The 18,634-nt window shown below is 41.3% G+C and overlaps 1 protein-coding gene across 6 annotated transcripts in view; it reads right to left on the bottom strand.

Moving 5' to 3' along the window:
• The window catches only part of LOC130928729 (monocarboxylate transporter 13-like), a 31,608-nt gene extending 14,113 nt beyond the window's left edge, over positions 1–17,495 (bottom strand). Inside the window, exons 1-12 of one of the 6 annotated variants that reach the window (XM_057855456.1) lie at positions 16,590–17,495; positions 16,443–16,516; positions 16,196–16,368; positions 15,913–16,131; positions 13,911–14,012; positions 13,699–13,852; positions 13,481–13,632; positions 13,333–13,412; positions 9,777–9,884; positions 9,585–9,715; positions 9,385–9,522; positions 8,611–9,324 (exon numbers count right to left, since the gene is read on the bottom strand). In XM_057855456.1, coding sequence (XP_057711439.1) covers positions 9,196–9,324; positions 9,385–9,522; positions 9,585–9,715; positions 9,777–9,884; positions 13,333–13,412; positions 13,481–13,632; positions 13,699–13,852; positions 13,911–14,012; positions 15,913–16,131; positions 16,196–16,362 — 1,380 coding nt within the window. In that variant the 5' untranslated portion in view covers positions 16,363–16,368; positions 16,443–16,516; positions 16,590–17,495 and the 3' untranslated portion in view covers positions 8,611–9,195. The other 5 variants (XM_057855457.1, XM_057855460.1, XM_057855459.1 and 2 more) reach the window with 5 other exon arrangements.
• Positions 17,496–18,634: the final 1,139 nt, after the last annotated feature.

Here is an 18,634-nt window from a genome sequence, read left to right as displayed (position 1 = left end):
ATTACCTTCAAATTCTTCAAGATAACCTAACGTCATCAGCCCGAAGATTGGGTCTTGGGCGCAGTTGGGTGTTCCAACAGGACAATGACCCCAAACACACATCAAAAGTGGTAATGGAATGGTTAAATCAGGCAAGAATTAAGGTTTTCGAATGGCCTTCCCAAAGTCCTGACTTGAACTTGTAGACAATGCTGAACAAACAAGTCCATGTCAGAAAGCCATCAAATTTAACTGAACTGCACCAATTCTGTCAAGAGGAGTGGTCAAAGATTCAACCAGAAGCTTGTGGATGGCTACCAAAAGCGCCTAATTGAAGTGAAAATGGCCAAGGGACATGTTACCAAATATTAGCGCTGCTGTATGTATATTTTTGACCCAGCAGATTTGATCACTTTTTTCTGTTCACCCATAATAAAGTCATAAAAGAACCAAACTTCGTGAATGTTTTTTGTGACAAAGAAGTATCTGTTCCAATCACTCTATCAGAGAAAAATCAGAGTTGTAGAAATAACTGGAAACTCAAGAGAGCCATGACATTACGTTCTTCAAAAGTGTATGTAAACTTTTGACCACAACTGTATATAAAAGAGTTAATTTATTTCCCCTCAAAATAACTCAAAATATAGCCATTAATATCTAAACCCCTGGGAACAAAAGTGAGTACACCCCTTAGAAACTACATCCCTAAATGTCCAAATTGAGTACTGCCTCAGTGAAAGTTGTCAATATTAACAAACATCATGTCAACTGTCAATATTTTCTGTGGCCACCACTATTATCCAGAACTGCCTTTACTCTCCTGGGCATGGAGTTGACCAGAGCTTCACAGGTTGCCACTGGAATGCTCTTCCACTCCTCCATGACGACCTTGCGGAGCTGCCGGGTGTTTGAGACTTTGCGCACCTTCACCTTCTGCTTGAGCATCCCCCAAAGATGTTCTATTAGGTTCAAGTCTGGAGACATGCTTGGCCAGTCCATCACCTTTACCCTCAGACTTTTCAGTAAAGCAGAGGTCATCTTGGAGGTGCGTTTGGGGTCATTGTCATTTTGGAACACTGCCCTGCGACCCAGTTTCTGGAGGGAGGGGATCATGCTCTGCTGCGGTATTTCACAATACATGTTGGAGTTCATGTTTCCCTCCACCTCTTCAATCTCTGCAGCAAAGCTGAAAGCACTCCTGCGACGACCTTTCAAAGAAAGCATTTGGATGTGACGCTCAGCACGTGCTCAGCTTCTTTGGACGACCAACCCGAGGACTGTTCTGAGTGGACCCTGCTCTTTTGAAACCCTGGATGATCTTAGCCACTGCAGCTCAGTTTCAGTTTCAACAATTTAGCAAAGCGCAAATGACGAGAAATTAGTCTTTTAAACTGCTGGTTAGCAACGCCTACCATTATATGGCTCTAGCGTCCCCAACAGGTGGATGACGTCAACGGGTGACTGGGCTCATCGGTTTTACTATTCAGCCCATTGAGGGGGAATTATTCAGAACGAGGAAAACGCGACAAAGAGCCGCAAAATGTCATTGTTTCAGTCTCTCGACTCCAATATTTTTACAGTATATTGTTTTTATCCAAGTATTTTCCCCAATTGCTCAATAAATGGCATGGTCATGACAAATAACAGTCTTGTGCTAAATGGAATATGAAATAATAAAAATGCACTTATTTAGGACGTCATGGCCAAATTACTCCATAATGGTCAAAACTGTCGACTTCACCTTTACTGTCGCACCTCCCGAACGATATTTTATGACACCTAAATCCACGGCTTCGGAGAATGTCAACAAACCAAGAGGCGTGACAGCTAGCCGACATGCTAACCCGAACCGAGTGATATTTTTAAGTCTTCGAAGCGGAAAATCACACATAACTAGCCCGGATTATTTGACATGACGACTGGGTTGTCGACTGTCTTCGCGGATCGGCAAACCGTCCGGCAGAGAGCAATTTACAGCTCATTCCCCGGAGGAGGGCGGCTGCAGTTGTTGTGCAGCTAACGTGCAGCTAATGTGCATGAGGAGAGCTTTTTATATGCCTATCAATGATCAAACGTAAGTCATCCTTTATTTAAAGAAAGTTTGTCGTGTTTACTTTGTAATCGCTGTATTCGTATTTGACATCATACAAAACAAGATGTTTACTAACTTCCTCGTAAGTCCAATGGTCCCACAGTAGTAGGGCTTGTTTTGGCCAATATCCACGGTGAATGGGAACCTTTTGAAACTCCAAAAAGGCGCACACGCCTCTCCCTCATAAAGCAAGATTTTTCTGCAGCCATTTGGCTGGCGTGATGCGAAAAATAAACGTATTAATCTGCAAAATCAGCTGAATCCTTAGTCCTCATACACAACAGTATGGCTGTTTAGTGAAGAGGACGCCTTCAACCGTACACGTCACAGCGCCCTCCTCCTCAATGCAAGCCTGAAGTCACTCATTTTCATGGCGCGGGATTCAAAAAAACTAAATAAATATAGCGATCGCTTCCAATCACATTCAATCGGTCCATTTCATTCAGGAGCATAAAATACCGCATGTATTATGAAATATACATGCTTTTTCGTGTCACATGCACTTTAAGCTCCTCAGAGAGTTCTTTGCCATGTGGTGCCATGTTGGAACTTTCAGTGACCAGTATGAGAGAGTGTGAGGGCTGCAGTACGAATATGAAAACACCTGCTCCATATGCACACCTGGACCCAGTAACACTAACGAGTCACATGACATTTTGGAGGGAAAATGACAAGCAGTACTCAATTTGGACATTTAGGGATGTAGTTTCTAAGGAGTGTACTCACTTTTGTTGCCAAGGTTTCGATATTAATGGGTATATTTTGAGTTATTTTGAGGGGTCAAAGTGTCATTTTGTCAGTGTTGTCCCATGAAAAGATATACTTAAATATCTGCAGAAATGCGAGGGTTGTACTCACTTTTGTGATACACTGTAAATAATTAGCACAGAACAAAATTTTTGATTGTTATTTATATCTGTAGCGCTGCAATGCATGCTAGGAGGCATGTTGAACGACATCAGTGTTGGCAGCATAGGTTGACTGTCTCCCTCAAGGGAGCAGTGATGGCCAAATGAAGCTTCTTGAAGCTTTGCAGCTAATTGGTTCAAAGCTTCATGTTGGTTCATTTTCTCACAGTCCTATGTTGCCGCTGTCAAATAAATTGTTACCGGTTAATTATGTTTTGGTGTAAATATTCCATAATACAGTGAGGACCGCTGCGACTTATAGTCCAGTGTGGCTTATCCATGAACAAATGTCGTTTTCGTGTCAAATTTGGCGAGTGGCGGATTACAAGTCAGGTGCACCTTACAGTCAGAAAATTACGGTATTTGCCTTGGAGTAGGCAGAATCTAGTGTTAAAGCAGATTTGACGGTAGGAAGTCTTAAAGGTTGTGATGTAGCAAAGTTACAGTGTGGTCAATGCAAAATTAGCTAAATGCTAATGCCCGTTGTTTTGACGCCTGCATTGTAACGTATAGTCTGAAAATTACGGTATGGATACCAAATTACCATTAGACTGATAGTAAACTCGTTGTAGTTGCTACGGGGTGTACTCTTTTTTTGTTGCCAGGCGTTTAGATATTAATGGCTATATATATATATATATATATATATATATATATATTTTTTTTTTTTTCCCAACTTTTTTTTTAATTGAATTTTCATACATTAATGGGATCGGTACAGGTAAAACACAACAAGGGTAGAAACACATAAATGATAGTTGATGCTAAATAAGGTTTATATAAGCTGCACACAAACTACTTTTCCATTGTGTCAAAGTGTCATTTTGTCAGTGTTGTCCCATGAAAAGATATACTTAAATATCTGTAGAAATGTTTTTAAAAAATGGGGGGGGGGGGGGGGGGGGGGCAATAATATCGCAATAATTTATGAGAATAATTATCGCACACTAAAATTTGTTATCGCGACAGGCCTACTCCACCCCCTTCGAAATTCAAAGGGGAGGAATATTAGAAGTTGTTTTTCAGCCAGCAGCAGCCATTGCAAGTAATGTAAAGAGACATTAATGTTGTGGAGGTGGGGGAAAACACCACTAATTTTGCTACTGAAAGTCCAACCTGCATCAGAGTTAGCTTAATATTAAACTGTGTGAACTTGCTAACCTGCAAAACTACTGCAGTGGTAAGGACAGCCTCCACAAGGGACAACAAAGTCAAGCTAGCCGTCCCGGAATTGGATCGTTGTTTTTATTATGTGCATTACGGTAATGCAACGTCGTGGCTTCAGATTGCAAGTCCCTGTATTAAACAAAAAAAAACTGGGAGCTATCCAAGAATGGGTCCACTGCAAGGGGACGCGGACATGAAAAAAAAAAATCTGTGAAATGAAATCACACATTAGAATTTCTGGGGCATAGTAACACTTGCAACACTTCAACTTAAGAAACGCATCAACAACCTTCCTACTGCTCGAACAGCTTTAATATTATTTCATTATTTCCATTGTCGAAAAACATTGACTCCACCACTCGACGTTAAGTGTCTTGGCGCATGCGCAGTTGCGTACTAGTGACCAATGACTAACTAAATTGCCGAAGCCGAATAAAATGGGGCTTAAAAACAGCCAAACTCACCGTACACGTAGAAAAAAACTCACCGACTGGATATAGTAAATTACGTTGTAGCCTCTTGTGCCGTCATGATGGCACTACCACAGCTAAATACGCGTAAAAGTATGTTTCGCTGTCGTGCAAGCTGTGAAATAACAGTTAGCTAGCATGTTAGCATCACTCACCCTGAGTGCTTGGAAGCGTCTTAGGATTTAAATGTTCATGTTCTGAGTGACTTGGTCTGAACTGGACCGAGTGAAAAGCACATGACAGGCCACTTGGTGCCTGTGGAGGTGTGTGTGTAACGCTGTGGTGTTTTTATGTGTGTGTGTTCGCTGATAGCGTCCGAACTTGAACGCAGCACCGTATCAGTAAAACACAGACTCCCGATAAGTTGTATGCTTTAATTAATTAATTTCATTAAAATTATTTAGGTCTTTTCACCAATTGGATTTTAAAATGGTGTTTTTCCACTTAAAAACTATCAGAAAATAACTCAGGGGGAAAAAATACCTAAAAAAAAAAAAAAGTTTATGTATATTTTAAATATACTGTCATAATGAAATATTAATCTTAAATCCACAATGAGTTGTTGCGCAGTTAAAATGACTTCATATGCGAGTTAACCCAGCCTAATAGTTAACTATTTAGTTTTATTATATGTATATATAGCCATGAAACCATCAGCGGATTTAAGGGGGGCCAGGTCCCCTCTGGTGGCCGAGAAGTGTCATTGCATGTAATTGACTTTCCTATATATATAAAAGTAATACAAAAATGAATGAAATGAACCCAAAAATATATTTCTATAATGGGTCAAAATTATTTTTCGAACAGATCCTGTGACTAGCAACTTAGACGGTCATTTGCTTTGCATATACATTTTTAAAAAAAAAATTCATGAGTTTTTTCTTTTTTTTTTTTTTTGATTGAAGCAACTTTATTGGGGATTAAATGATTTAGACACAAATGTCCTACCCATAATATGGCCCAAACGCGAAAAGGACTGCTTTAATCAAAGAAAACTTTTTTGATGAAAAATTCAGTGTTCAAATGTAAATTTTTCAATCTCAAATATTTTTTCGCATTCAACTTTTACCATCACTGAAATTTTTCTTTTTATTTTGATTGAAGTGATTTTTCTTTTTGGATATACCGTGGGGAGAACAAGTATATGATACACCGCCAATGGGTTTTCCCATTGGCAGTGTATCAAATACTTGTTCTCCCCACTGTATATATATATATATATATATATATATATTTTTTTTTTTAGCAACTTATTTTTTGATTGAACAATGACAAAAATGTCCTAGCCAAAATGTGGCCCAAACACAAATCAACATTACTTCAATCAAAAAAGTTGCTTTAATAAAAAAAAAACATTGACTTCAATCCCCCCCCCCAAAAAAAAAAATCAAAGAAAAACAGCTTTCGCATGCATTTTTTTTAGTTTAAAATTTATTCTTGCATTCAAACTCATTTTTTGTTTTGATTGAAGTGACTTTTTTTAGGTTGAAAATAAATATTTTGATTGAAGCAGCTTTGTTTTTGTTTTTTTAATTGAAGCAACTTTTTTTTGATTGAATAATAAAGACACAAATCTACCACCGCCCAGCGGATATAATTTTTGACTGAAGTAACTACATTGGCTCGACACCGGCGGGCTTACCATATTCAATGGATGACGATCTTGGCGAAAAGTATTGCCTAAGCAACTTGATTTAGAATTTCCCTCAAGAATGATGGGAAACAAAAAAGCGCTCATTGTCAACTTATTATTTTAAATATTCTTGTAAGTTAATTTTATTGCTGACACTGCGTTTTGGTATCATCAACATATTGTGCCCAACCACTCCAAAAGTCAAACTCCGCCAATGACCACAATGTTTTTTATTCATTTCTTTTAGTGTTTCTGAATGCTAGAGTTGCACTTTTGAACTAATTCATTATTTTTTTTCAAGGTTTTTATCTGAAATTGTTCTACATGATAAAATTAGGGCTGTCAAACGATTAAAATTTTTAATCGAGTTAATCACAGCTTAAAAATTAATTAATTGTAATTAATCGCAATTCAAACCATCTCTAAAATATGCCATATTTTTCTGTAAATTATTGTTGGAATGGAAAGATAAGACAGATATATACATTCAACATACTGTACATAAGTACTGTATTTGCTTATTATAACAATAAATCCACAAGATGGCATTAACATTATTAATATTCTTTCTGTGAAAGGGATCCACAGATAGAATGACTTGTAATTCTTAAAATATAAATGTGAGTTTGTATATTGTGACTACATATTGCCATCTAGTGTATTTGTTGAGCTAAACGAAATGTTTGAATAAAGTTTGCCCAAATGCATGATGCATGGGAAGTTAGGCAACCATGACTGTCAGTGGTGGCTGCAAATGATATATCTTTTCTGCGTTGTGTTCAATACACAGTGTTAAGAAAACAATCATCTCCTGTCATTATTCCCCTTGTCACTCTCTACAATAGTTGGTATTGTTGTGGTGAGATGCCAAAGCTTTTGCCAACAAGTAGCACGGCCCCATTGAATGCCTGTGTCCACTTCACTCGCTGTGCTCTGCCTCTTAGCTCTCAATATACAAAAAAAACGGCGCAATTGTAATCTATTTGGGACAATGCATGAGTGGGTCGTTCCGCGCATGCGTTTAATGCGGTAAATATTCTAACGTGATTCATTTCAAAAATTAATTACCGCCTGTTCGCCTTCACTGGTTCACATCCTATTTACATGATAGGGATTTCTTTGTGTCAATCGGAAATCATCAGTCAGAACGAACCAAATTCACGTGTGGAGTCCCTCAAGGGTTAATTCTTGGACCACTCTTATTTAACATCTATATGCTTCCCAGCTCAGATAATGGAACAGTATGACATCTCCTACCACGCCTATGCAGATGACACACAAGACAGAGGTGATCATTTTTGGGCCAAAAAAGGAAAGGTAAAAAATAAGCAGGCAACTTAGCTCAATGTCACTTACAGCAACAAATCAAGTCAGAAACCTTGGCGTAATTATTGACTCAGACCTAAAATTTGATAGCCATCTAAAGTCCGTCACTAAATCCGCTTATTACCACCTAAAAAATATAACCAGAATTAAGGGGCTTCTGACTCAACAAGACATGGGAAAACTTATGCATGCATTCATTTTCAGCAGATTGGACTATTGCAACGGTATATTTACGGGTCTTGGTAAAAAATCAGTCAGGAAGCTGCAGCTAGTACAGAATGCTGCAGCCAGAGTGCTCACAAATAAAAGGAAGCTGGACCACATTACGCCGGTTTTGAAATCGCTACACTGGCTTCCAGTGAGTCAAAGGATAGACTATAAAATACTACTGCTCGTCTACAAAACACTTAATGGCCTTGGACCAAAATACATGCTTGATTTGTTAAATTCCTATGAGACATCTAGACCCCTAAGGTCGTCTGGAACCGGTCTTCTGCATGTTCCAAGAACAAGAACCAAGCATGGTGAGGCAGCATTTAGTTATTATGCTCCTCACCTCTGGAACAAGTTACCTGAACGTCTGAAGTATGCTCAAATTGTTAGCTCCTTTAAATCAGGGCTAAAAACGCTTTTGTTTAGCACTGCATATCCATAACTGTCTATATATTTCAATCTACTTGCTTTCTATTCCTCTTGTGCTTATCTCCATTGCTGATTTCAATTATTATTAGTAGTAGTCGTTTAAGTTTTATTTTTATTTATTTATTTTTATTCTATTTGTTATCAAATGCGATTTTTCTGTATAATTTTATTTCCGATTTTGATTGTCTTGGTTTTGACGTTGTATTGATTTAAATGTGATTTTTGTGATTTTGAATTGTGTTATATAAATAAATTTGCCTTGCCCTGCCTTGCCTGTTAACACGATAAATTTGACAACCCTAGATAAAATATCTGAGTGAGTGCTTGTCTGAGACTGGTGATTCCATACTTTTTGCTAGGCGTTGTATAATAAGTCAATTACTCTGTCAGGAATAACGAGACATGACAGCAATGCTCTCAATTTAATTGACATGCACCAAAAAATCTTTGTCCAGCAAATAAACCATCTCATTCTGATAGTTTAGAAACAACACTTGATTACTTTCTCGGTTACATGTCAGTCCTTAGCCCGCTTGGACTTCTTTCACGTTGGGACGGCTGCATAAATTAGTTCAAAGGAAACGCAGGGCTCCAGGCCTCAAACGCGTTAGTTAAATAAAAATGGGCTAGCAAAACAGTCGAAATGGATTTGGACGTCGATTGCCGTCAATGGCAGCCAATGTTTAAGCCGTTTCAAGAGTAGGAACGTTTTTTGAGTGTTGAAAGTGGTCAAAGTTACATGTGGTCAAAGCAAAAACAGTTCATCTATCACCATCAAAACATTTCTAATGTCCTTCAAACATACATACTCAAACTCGGCAAAAATCACTCTTTCTTCCTTCCTCTGAAATTTCTCTCGAACGCTTCACAACTTCCTAAAAACACTTCCTCTTCCTTTTCTCGCTTTTCACAACCAAAAATCCTCTATGCTAACTACATGCTAACGTTAGCGGTTTGGGGTTTTTCCTGGTAAAATTTTCAGGATGAGCAAAGTGGAGCGCTTAGGACCTTGTAGCGGACCTTGGTGTTCGTCACAGCGCCGTGCTTCTGGCGCAGATGCAGTCGCAGTTGACTCTTGTGGCGGAAACGGAGCTCGCACATGTCGCACTGGAAAAGAACCACCGAGATTGAACCTCGCTCGGCGCTCGTTTCAATCGGCGGACTCACCGAGTAAGGCTTCTCTCCGGTGTGAATGCGCAGGTGGCTCTTCAGGGTCTGCAGGTGGCGGAAGCGGGTGCCGCACGTGTGACAGGGGTACGGCTTCTCGCCCGTGTGGATCAGGACGTGCGCTCGGAGGTGAGCCACCTGAAAACCGACAGCGGCGTCGGATCAAACGGTTTGGCTCGGACGTCCGCGTGAACCCTCACCTGAACGAATCGCGCTCCGCAGGTGTCGCAGCGGTACGGTTTCTCGCCGGAGTGGATGCGAGCGTGCGTCTTGAGGTTGGCGGGGCGGTTGAATCGGGCACCGCACACGTTGCAGCGGTACGGCTTGTCGCCTGCGTCGGTTCGGATGTTAGCGGTCATACTTTACGGCAAACTCAAAATTTTGAGCCTCACCCGAGAGAACCGTTTTAGTTCCTCCGGTGTTGTAACCGTGAGGCAGATGGTAGTTAGCTCGCTTGACGGCCTGATGGTGGCGATGATGGGTAGAAGTTGTGCTGAAAGCTTTGAGGAAAAAACAAGATGTGGTAAATCCAATAGAGTAGCGGAAGAGGAGTAATACAACCCTTAGCAAAAAGTATAGAATCACCAGTCTCTGAGGAGTACTCACTCAGACATTTTATTATGGAGAACAAACTCAGATAAAAACGTTGAAAAAATAATGAATTAGTTCAAAAGTGCAACTCTTTAGCATTCAGAAACACTAAAAGAAATGAATAAAAAACATTGTGGTGGTCAGTAAATGTTACTTTTATAGCACAAGTGCAGGGAAATATATATGGAATCACTCCATTCAGAGGAAAAACAATATGGAATCATGAGAAACAAACATAGAAATAACAATCAAAACACATCTCTAGTCGCACCACCTCTGGCTTTTATGATAGCTTTCAGTTTTTGAGGCATGGACTTGATGAATAATTCCAAAGTTCCAGCATCATCACCTTGTCAAGTGTCAAGAATCTGCATTGGACAAGGTGATGATGCTGGGACTTTTGTTTGGTGTTGTTCCAGTGAGATTTACAAAGATGACTGCCTGAAGAAAACATCAAAATTCATGAGTTACGAACAGTATTCTTCATCAGTTTGGCGCCAACTCTCTTTGATTGCAGTTGCCAGATCATCCTTGCAGGTCGGAGCCTTGCAGTATCCCATTTTTTTCCAAATTCCACCACAGGTTTTCAATAGGGTTGAGATCTGGGGTGTTTGCAGGCCATGGCATTGATTGGATGAGTCTTTCTCCAAGGAATGCTTTAATATTTTTAGCTCTGTGGCATGATGCATTGTCACCATACATATTTTCAATTGAAGGGATAAGAAAGCTGTCTAAAATTTGAATGTAAACTTGTGCATTTATTGAAGATTTAGCAACAGCCATCTCCCCAGTGCCTTCCTTCAGGCAGTCATCTTTGTAAATCTCACTGGAACAGCACCAAACAAAAGTTCCAGCATCATCACCTTGTCCAGTGAAGATTCTTGACTCTTGAAATCGACAGGATGAGTCTTTCTACAAGGAATGCTTTAACATTTTTAGCTCTGTGGCATGATGCATTGTCATCTTGGAAAATTACAAATATATTTTCAATTGCAGGGATAAGAAAGCTGTCTAAAATTTCAACGTAAACTTGTGCATTTATTGAAGATTTAACCACAGCTATCACCCAAGTGCCTTTGCCTGACATGCAGCCCCATATCATCAAGGACTGAGGGAATTTTGATGTTTTCTTTAGGCACTCATCTTTGTAAATCTCACTGGAACAGCACCAAACAAAAGTTCCAGCACCATCACCTTGTCCAGTGCAGATTCCCGACTCTTGACATTGACAGGATGAATCTTTCTACAAGGAATGCTTTAACATTTTTAGCTCTGTGGCATGATGCATTGTCATCTTGGAAAATGACATATTTTCAATTGAAGGGATAAGAAAGCTGTCTAAAATGTCAATGTAAACTTGTGCATTTATTGAAGATTTAACCACAGCTATCACCCAAGTGCCTTTGCCTGACATGCAGCCCCATACCATCAAGGACTGAGGGAATTTTGATGTTTTCTTCAGGCAGTCATCTTGGTAAATCTCAATGGAACAGCACCAAACAAAAGTTCCAGCATCATCACCTTGTCCAACACAGATTCTTTTTTTCCCTTTTCTGTCCTGTTCAGCTGTTTGACACGGAGATTGGAAGTCAAACAGTCCGGTTGGTCTGAACAGTTTTAATGTTTCGCATTGAGAATATTACTTACTCCCATTGTGATCATTCAACATATCTTGTTTATTATGACAGAACAGCAAACAGGACAGAAGAAAAGAAACAGATGAAAAGAAAGAAAAGAAACACAACCAACAAAAAGAAATACATTTAACTCCTACACTAACTATTAATATGTTGGTGCTATCGTCATTGAGATGTATTTCCGGGTGACACCATGTGAGGGACCTGTTGACCCGGGAGAGAAGGGGAGGGGGTGGGGAAGTCTATAAGCTAAGTGATTGGGAGGGATAGAGTGTACAAAAATCCGCTCTGTGATCTAGAACCCAGTAATAGTGTGAATCCCTTGTGAGTGTAAGCCCGTTGGCAGCCGACCCTACGCTGCCCACTGCCAGTCCCGGCACCGGCAATGCAGATTGTTGACTGTTGACACTTTGTCCAAAGCAGATTCTTGACTTTTGACAAGGTGATGATGCTGGAACTTTTGTTTGGTGCTGTTCCAGTGAGATTTACAAAGATGACTGCCTGGAGAAAACATCAAAATTCCCTCAGTCCTTGATGATATGGGGCTGCATGTCAGGCAAATGCACTGGGGAGATGGCTGTGGTTAAATCTTCAATAAATACACAAGTTTTTATGAAATTTTAGACAGCTTCCTTATCCCTTCACTTGAAAATATGTCATTTTCCAAGATGACAATGCGTCATGCCAAAGAGCTAAAACTGTTAAAGCATTCATTGGAGAAAGACTCATCCAGTCAATGTCAAGGCCTGCAAATAACCCATAACTCAACCCTATTGAAAACTTGTAGTGGAAATTGAAAAAAAATGGCCCATAGCAAGGCTCCGACCTGCAAGGGTGATCTGCAACTGTAATCAAAGAGAGTTGGCACCAAATTGATGAAGAATACTGTTTGTCACTCACGGATTTTTGATGTTTTCTACAGGCAGTCATCTTTGTAAATCTCATGGGAACAACATCAAACAAAAGTCCCAGCATCTTCATCTTGTCCAATGCAGATTCTTGACTCTTGACAAGAATCTTGACAAAAGTTCCAGCATCATCACCTTGTCCAATGAAGATTCTTGACTCTTGACAAGGTGATGATGCTGGAACTTTTGTTTGGTGCTGTTCCAGTGAGATTGACAAATATGACTGCTTGAAGAAAACATCAAAATTCCCTCAGTCCTTGATGATATGGGGCTGCATCTCAGGCAAAGGCACTAGGGAGATGGCTGTGTCCAATGCAGATTCTTGACTCTTAACAAGGTGATGATACTGGAACTTTTGTTTGGTGCCATTCCAGTGAGATTTACAAAGATGACTGCTTGAAGAAAACATCGAAATTCCCTCAGTCCTTGATGATGTGGGGCTGCATCTCAGGCAAAGGCACTGGGGAGGTGCCTCAGAGACTACAAGCTGTCATAAAAGCCAGCGGTGGTGCTACTAAATACTAGAGATGTGTTTTCATTGTTATTTCTTTGTTTCTCATGATTCCATATTTTTTTCCTCAGAATGTATTTCCCTGCACTTGCTCTATAAAAGTAACATTTACTAAACAACACAATGTTTTTATTCAATTCTTTTAGTGTTTTTGAATGCTAAAGAGTTTCACTTTTGAACTAATTCATTTTTTTTTTTAAGCTTTTTATCTGAGTTTGTTCTACATCATAAAACGTCTGAGTGTGTGCTCGTCCGAGACTGGTGGTTCCATACTTTTTGCTAGGGGTTGTATTTGTGGTACCTGTTCCGTCCTCCATGGAAGCGGGTGGCCCGAGGGGAGGGGCTCGGCCAGAACCCTCGTAGCAGGAGGCCTGCCCCTGTCTGGTGAGGAGAGAGTTTTAACACAGCGAGATGATCGACTGCCAACCCGTCATTCCCGGACTTCCTACCTATCAATCTGACCGGGCACTTCTCCAGGCCGCACCTGACGGAACTGCGGCTCCTCTTTCACTGAGCTCCCAGTGCAGAGAGGGTTCAGGACGATGTACTTGTATTTTTTCCAATTGCACGACTTTGGATTTGGCGTCGCGTTAGTGTCGCACTAAAAAAATGACCTTAAGATGAGTGGATGTTATGCCGCTTAAGTTCTAGTTGTCCTTGGACATACCAGCAGATTTTTGTTGCAGGTTTTGGACTCGGCGGGCGAGCTGGGCTGGCAGCGGGAGCGCGCCGGGCTGTCGGGAGTCGGAGGGGGCGAGTCGGGTTCCTTTTTCAGCTCCTCTGAAACAGGTGTGAGCAGGTCCCCGGTCTTCCCCGGTGTTCTAAAGGAAAAATAGCTTGAATCTTTTTTTTTGTATCGGTATGGTTCCAACTTCTTACCTGACCAGATTGGGCAGATCCCCGCCTTCAGGGGCCACAGAGCCTACAGACACCTGGGGGTCCAGCTCCAATCGGGGGTGTCTGACACTCATGTTTTCCCTGCTTTAAGAAAAACAAGATTGATTGCCGTTGACCACTATACAGTCCCTGACAAAAGTCTTGTCGCTCATCCATTTTGTCGAAACAATTGCTAATAACTCGACTTTTAATGACTCAGCTGGTTTCAGAAATGGCTCATATGAAAGCTAAGACCCTCCCAAATGATGTTGAATGTACAACAATATATTTGTTTCACTGAAAAACGATTGATCATTCAATGAAGACATAAAGGTCCAATTTTGGCAAGACAAAAGTTTTGTCGGCTACAGAAAGTAGTGTGAAAATTGAACAAAAAATGTACTTCAAATAAAAAAAAATACGTTACATAACATAAGCGAATTAAGTGCTGTGAGGTCCAATTTTAATATTTTGTATGACTTCCATGGGCTTCGGCAAGGACTCATACAATTTATTGATGAAGTCATCAGGAACATCAAAGAAAGCAGTCTTGCATGGCTCCCAGAGTTCATCAACATTCTTGGGTTTCGTCTTCCATGCTTCCTCTTTCATCCTGTTCATGTCTGGTGACAGGGCTGGCCAGTCCTGGATGATCTTGATCTTCTTTGCCTTGAGGAACTTTGAGGTAGAGATTGAAGTATGCGATGGAGCACCATCCTGCTGCAGAATTTGTCCCTTTATATGGTTAGGAATGTAAGAGGCAGCTAAGATTTGTTGATATTTCAGACTATTTATGTTTCCTTCCACCCTGCAGATCTCTCTCACACCTCCATACTGGATAAAACCCCAGACCATGATTTTGCCACCACCAAACTTCACTGTTTTCTAAGTAATTCTCAGATCCATGCGGCCTCCAGTAGGTCTCCTACAATATTTGCGGCGACTGTGGTGTAATTCAATGGAAGATTCATCTGAAAAATCCACCTTTTGCTACAAAACAGTGAAGTTTGGTGGTGGCAAAATCATGGTTTGGGGTTTCATCCAGTATGGGGATGTGCGAGAGATCTGCAGGGTGGAAGGCAACATAAATCGTCCGAAATAGTCACCAAACTTCACTGTTTTGTGGCAAAAGGTGGATTTTTCAGATGAATCTTCCATTGAATTACACCGCAGTCGCCGAAAATATTGCAGGAGACCTACTGGAGCCCGCATGGATCCAAGATTCACTCAGAAAACAGTGAAGTTTGGTGGTGGCAAAATCATGGTCTGGGGTTACATCCAGTATGGGGGTGTACGAAAGATCTGCAGGGTGGAAGGCAACATAAATAGTCTGAAATATCAACAAATCTTAATTGCCTCTTACATTCCTAACCATAAAAAGGGACAAATTCTGCTGCAATATGGTGCTCCATCGCAACCTTCAATCTCTACCTCAAGGTTCCTTAAAGCAAAGAAGATCAAGATCCTGCAGGACTGGCCAGCCCAGTCACCAGACATGAACAGGATGAAAGAGGAAGCATGGAAGACGAAACCCAAGAATGTTAATGAACTCTGGGAGGCATTCAATACTGCTTTCTTTGTTGTTCCTGATGACTTCATCAATAAATTGTATGAGTCCTTGCCGAAGCCCATGGAAGTCATACAAAATATTAAATTTGGATCTCACAGCACCACTACTTAATTCGCTTATGTTATGTAGCATATTTTTGTATTTGAAGTATTTTTTGTTCAATTTTCACAATACTTTCTATAGGCGACAAAACATTTGTCTTGCCAAAATTTTACCTCTATGTCTTCATTAAATGATAAATCTTTTTTCAGTGAAACAAATATATTTTTGTACATTCGACATCATTTGGGAGGGTCTTAGTTGTCATATGAGCCATTTCTAAAACCAATTGAATAATTAAAAGTCAGGTTATTAGCAATTGTTTCTACAAAATGGATATGCAACAAGAGTTATGTCAGGGACTGTAAACTAGATAGACTCATTTCCTGAGCTCACCAGTGTAGCCGCATAAAGTCGCGGCAGGTATCGGCCACGTGGTCCATCTGAAGGTAGGCGGCCACAGCCAGCACGCCCGGGGCGGTGGCTGGCGTCAGGGGGAGGCGGGACGTGTACATAAAGTCCAACAGGAGGGAGACGCAAGTCGGGTCCAAGTGGCTAGGGAGCGACACCGTCACTTGCTGCGCGTGCCGTGAGTAAAGCGAGTAGAAGAAGCCGCTGAGGACCGGGAAAAGCGACCATCAAGTCACGCCCGACGACCCGTCAAAACCGCCGTGTCTACCTGCAGGCCACCAGCACGGCTGAGTGAGCGCGTAGGCACGCGTCGCCCACCGCCAGGGTGGCGTCAGTCAAGATGTGTCGGTGCCGCAGCTCGTTGAGGTTGAGCAGCACATCCCCGCAGTGGCGGGTGAACTCCTTCACGTAGCCGGCGCTCGCTCCGCCCGCCATCACGCTCTTCGGACAAAAATATCATCAAATATCTAATAAAGTGGCGTCGAATCATGCAAATTGGGTGAACTTTGACCTACCGGAAAATGAGCTAATAAATAGACACAAGTGTGCCAGACACATGTGTTAGGCGAGACCAGCTCCCTACTCGTACCTGCAAAGAAAAACTCCGGTTGTGCGTCTTTTCATTTTGAGCGTTTTGCCTGATGTTTTTGTCCTCAACTCACCCCGACCAGCAGGGACGAGAACCGACGGGCCCCCCGGACCTCAAGCCCCTAGCCTCGGGTTCCTTCGGTCAGGAAAAGAGCAAGGACGCGCTCACTTCAACTGACGGAAGCGGTGTGCGTGGTGGTTGCTTTGAGGGGGACTTTTATAACATGGCTCACCCGCCCGCCTTTGCTTCCTTTTTCCTCAATGGCCCACGCGCAGGAAAAGGTCCAAGCTAGCTCCATGTCGTTTTTAACTGGGTCTTTGAAAAAAGACCCAGATAGTGTGATTCTTTTTTTTTTTTTTTTTTTTGAATAGGATTTCTTCGGCGCGCCGCACAGCCTGCACCGTTTGACCGATCGGAACTGGACCGGAATTTTCACGCGACCCGTAAACGCCGATTTTTCGAAAAAAATACAATTCTAAATGTATCTAGTCCTACAATTTTTGACCAAATCACATAATTTGGACATAAAAAATTCCGGGACGGTGAGAGGCATAAAAGTTGTATACAGAATTTGGAAAAAATCAACGGTTCCCCGGAAATTTGCCAAAAACTTTCCCATTCATTTCAAATGGGATGCAACGTTCAAATTTCCCCATTCACTTTCAATGGGATTTCCAATGAAATTTACATTGCATTGATGCCATTAACGGCCATGAATGTCAGATCTATTGATGTCTATGTACTTGGATTCCATTGAAGCATATGAAAGTCGATGCCATTGACAGCCATAGACGTCCAAATTTCTCATTCATTTCCAATGGCATTAACTTTACATTGAGGCCAATTTAGACAGATGCCATTGACGGCCATTTATGACATTTCTATTGATGCCAATTTATTTGGATTCCATTGACACATATGGATGTCGATGCCATTGACGGCCATGGATGTCCAAATTTTTTCCCATCCATTTTCAATAAATCCAATGTCCCCAAATCAAAAGGAAATGACCACATATCAATAGGACACGCCCCCCAAATGTCCCCAAATCAACTGATATGACCAGGCCACGCCCCCCAAATGTCCCCAAATGACCTGATATAATCAGGCCACGCCCTCTAATGTCCTGATATGACAAGGGCACGCCCCCCAAAGTCCCCAAATGACCTCATATAACCAGGCCACACCCCCCAAATATCCCCAGATGACCTGATATGACCAGGCCACGCCCCCCAAATGTTCCCAGATCAACAGGAAGTGACCTAATATTGTCCCTGAAATGTCCCCAACCCAACCTGGGCGGGGCTAAGATCTGTATCTCCACACAGCAAAGACCCAGAGTAATTTCTCCAGTTTCTAGTTTTTAAAGTAGGCCCCTGTTACCATCAGAGGTCCTACTGGAAAACAAAGTTCACTGTCAGTATAATGGCAATTTGGCAACCATACTGTAATTTTAAGACTATACGTTACTATGCAGGCGTCAAAACAACAGCCATTAGCATTGAGCAAATTTTACATTGACCACACAGCAACTTTGCTACAGCACAACCTTTAAGACTTCCTACCGTCAAATCAGCTTTAACACTAGAATGCCCAGCAGAAGCCGATTCTGCCTTCTCCAAGGCAAATACCGTAATTTTTGGACTGCAAGGTGCATCTGACTATAAGCCGCCACTCGCCAAATTTGACACGAAAACGGCATTTGTTCATAGATAAGCCGCACTGGACTTTAAGTCAAAGCGGTCCTTACTGTATTATGGAATATTTACACCAAAACATAATTAACCAGTAACAATTTATTTGACAGCGGCAAGCTTTGAACCAATTCACTGCAAAGCTTCATTGCTTCAAGAAGCTTCATTTGGCCATCACTGCTCCCTTGGGGGAGACAGTCAACCTCAGCTACCAACACTGTTGTCGTCCAACATGCCTCCTAGCATGCATTGCAGCGCTACAGGTGTAAATAAAAATAGAAATTCATGTTCTGTGCTAATTATTTCTTCAATTACTGTTCTAGTTGTTTCATTTATTGATAGTTATGGTATTTGGTAACACTTTATTTGACAGTGCACCATAAGACTGTCAAAAGACAATCATAATTATGACATGAGACTGTCA

The sequence above is a fragment of the Corythoichthys intestinalis genome, chromosome 13, assembly GCF_030265065.1.
Source record: "Corythoichthys intestinalis isolate RoL2023-P3 chromosome 13, ASM3026506v1, whole genome shotgun sequence".
Taxonomy (NCBI): Eukaryota; Metazoa; Chordata; class Actinopteri; order Syngnathiformes; family Syngnathidae; genus Corythoichthys; species Corythoichthys intestinalis.
The sequence above is the reverse complement of the archived record's forward strand: the minus strand, read 5'-3'. Positions and strand labels throughout refer to the sequence as shown.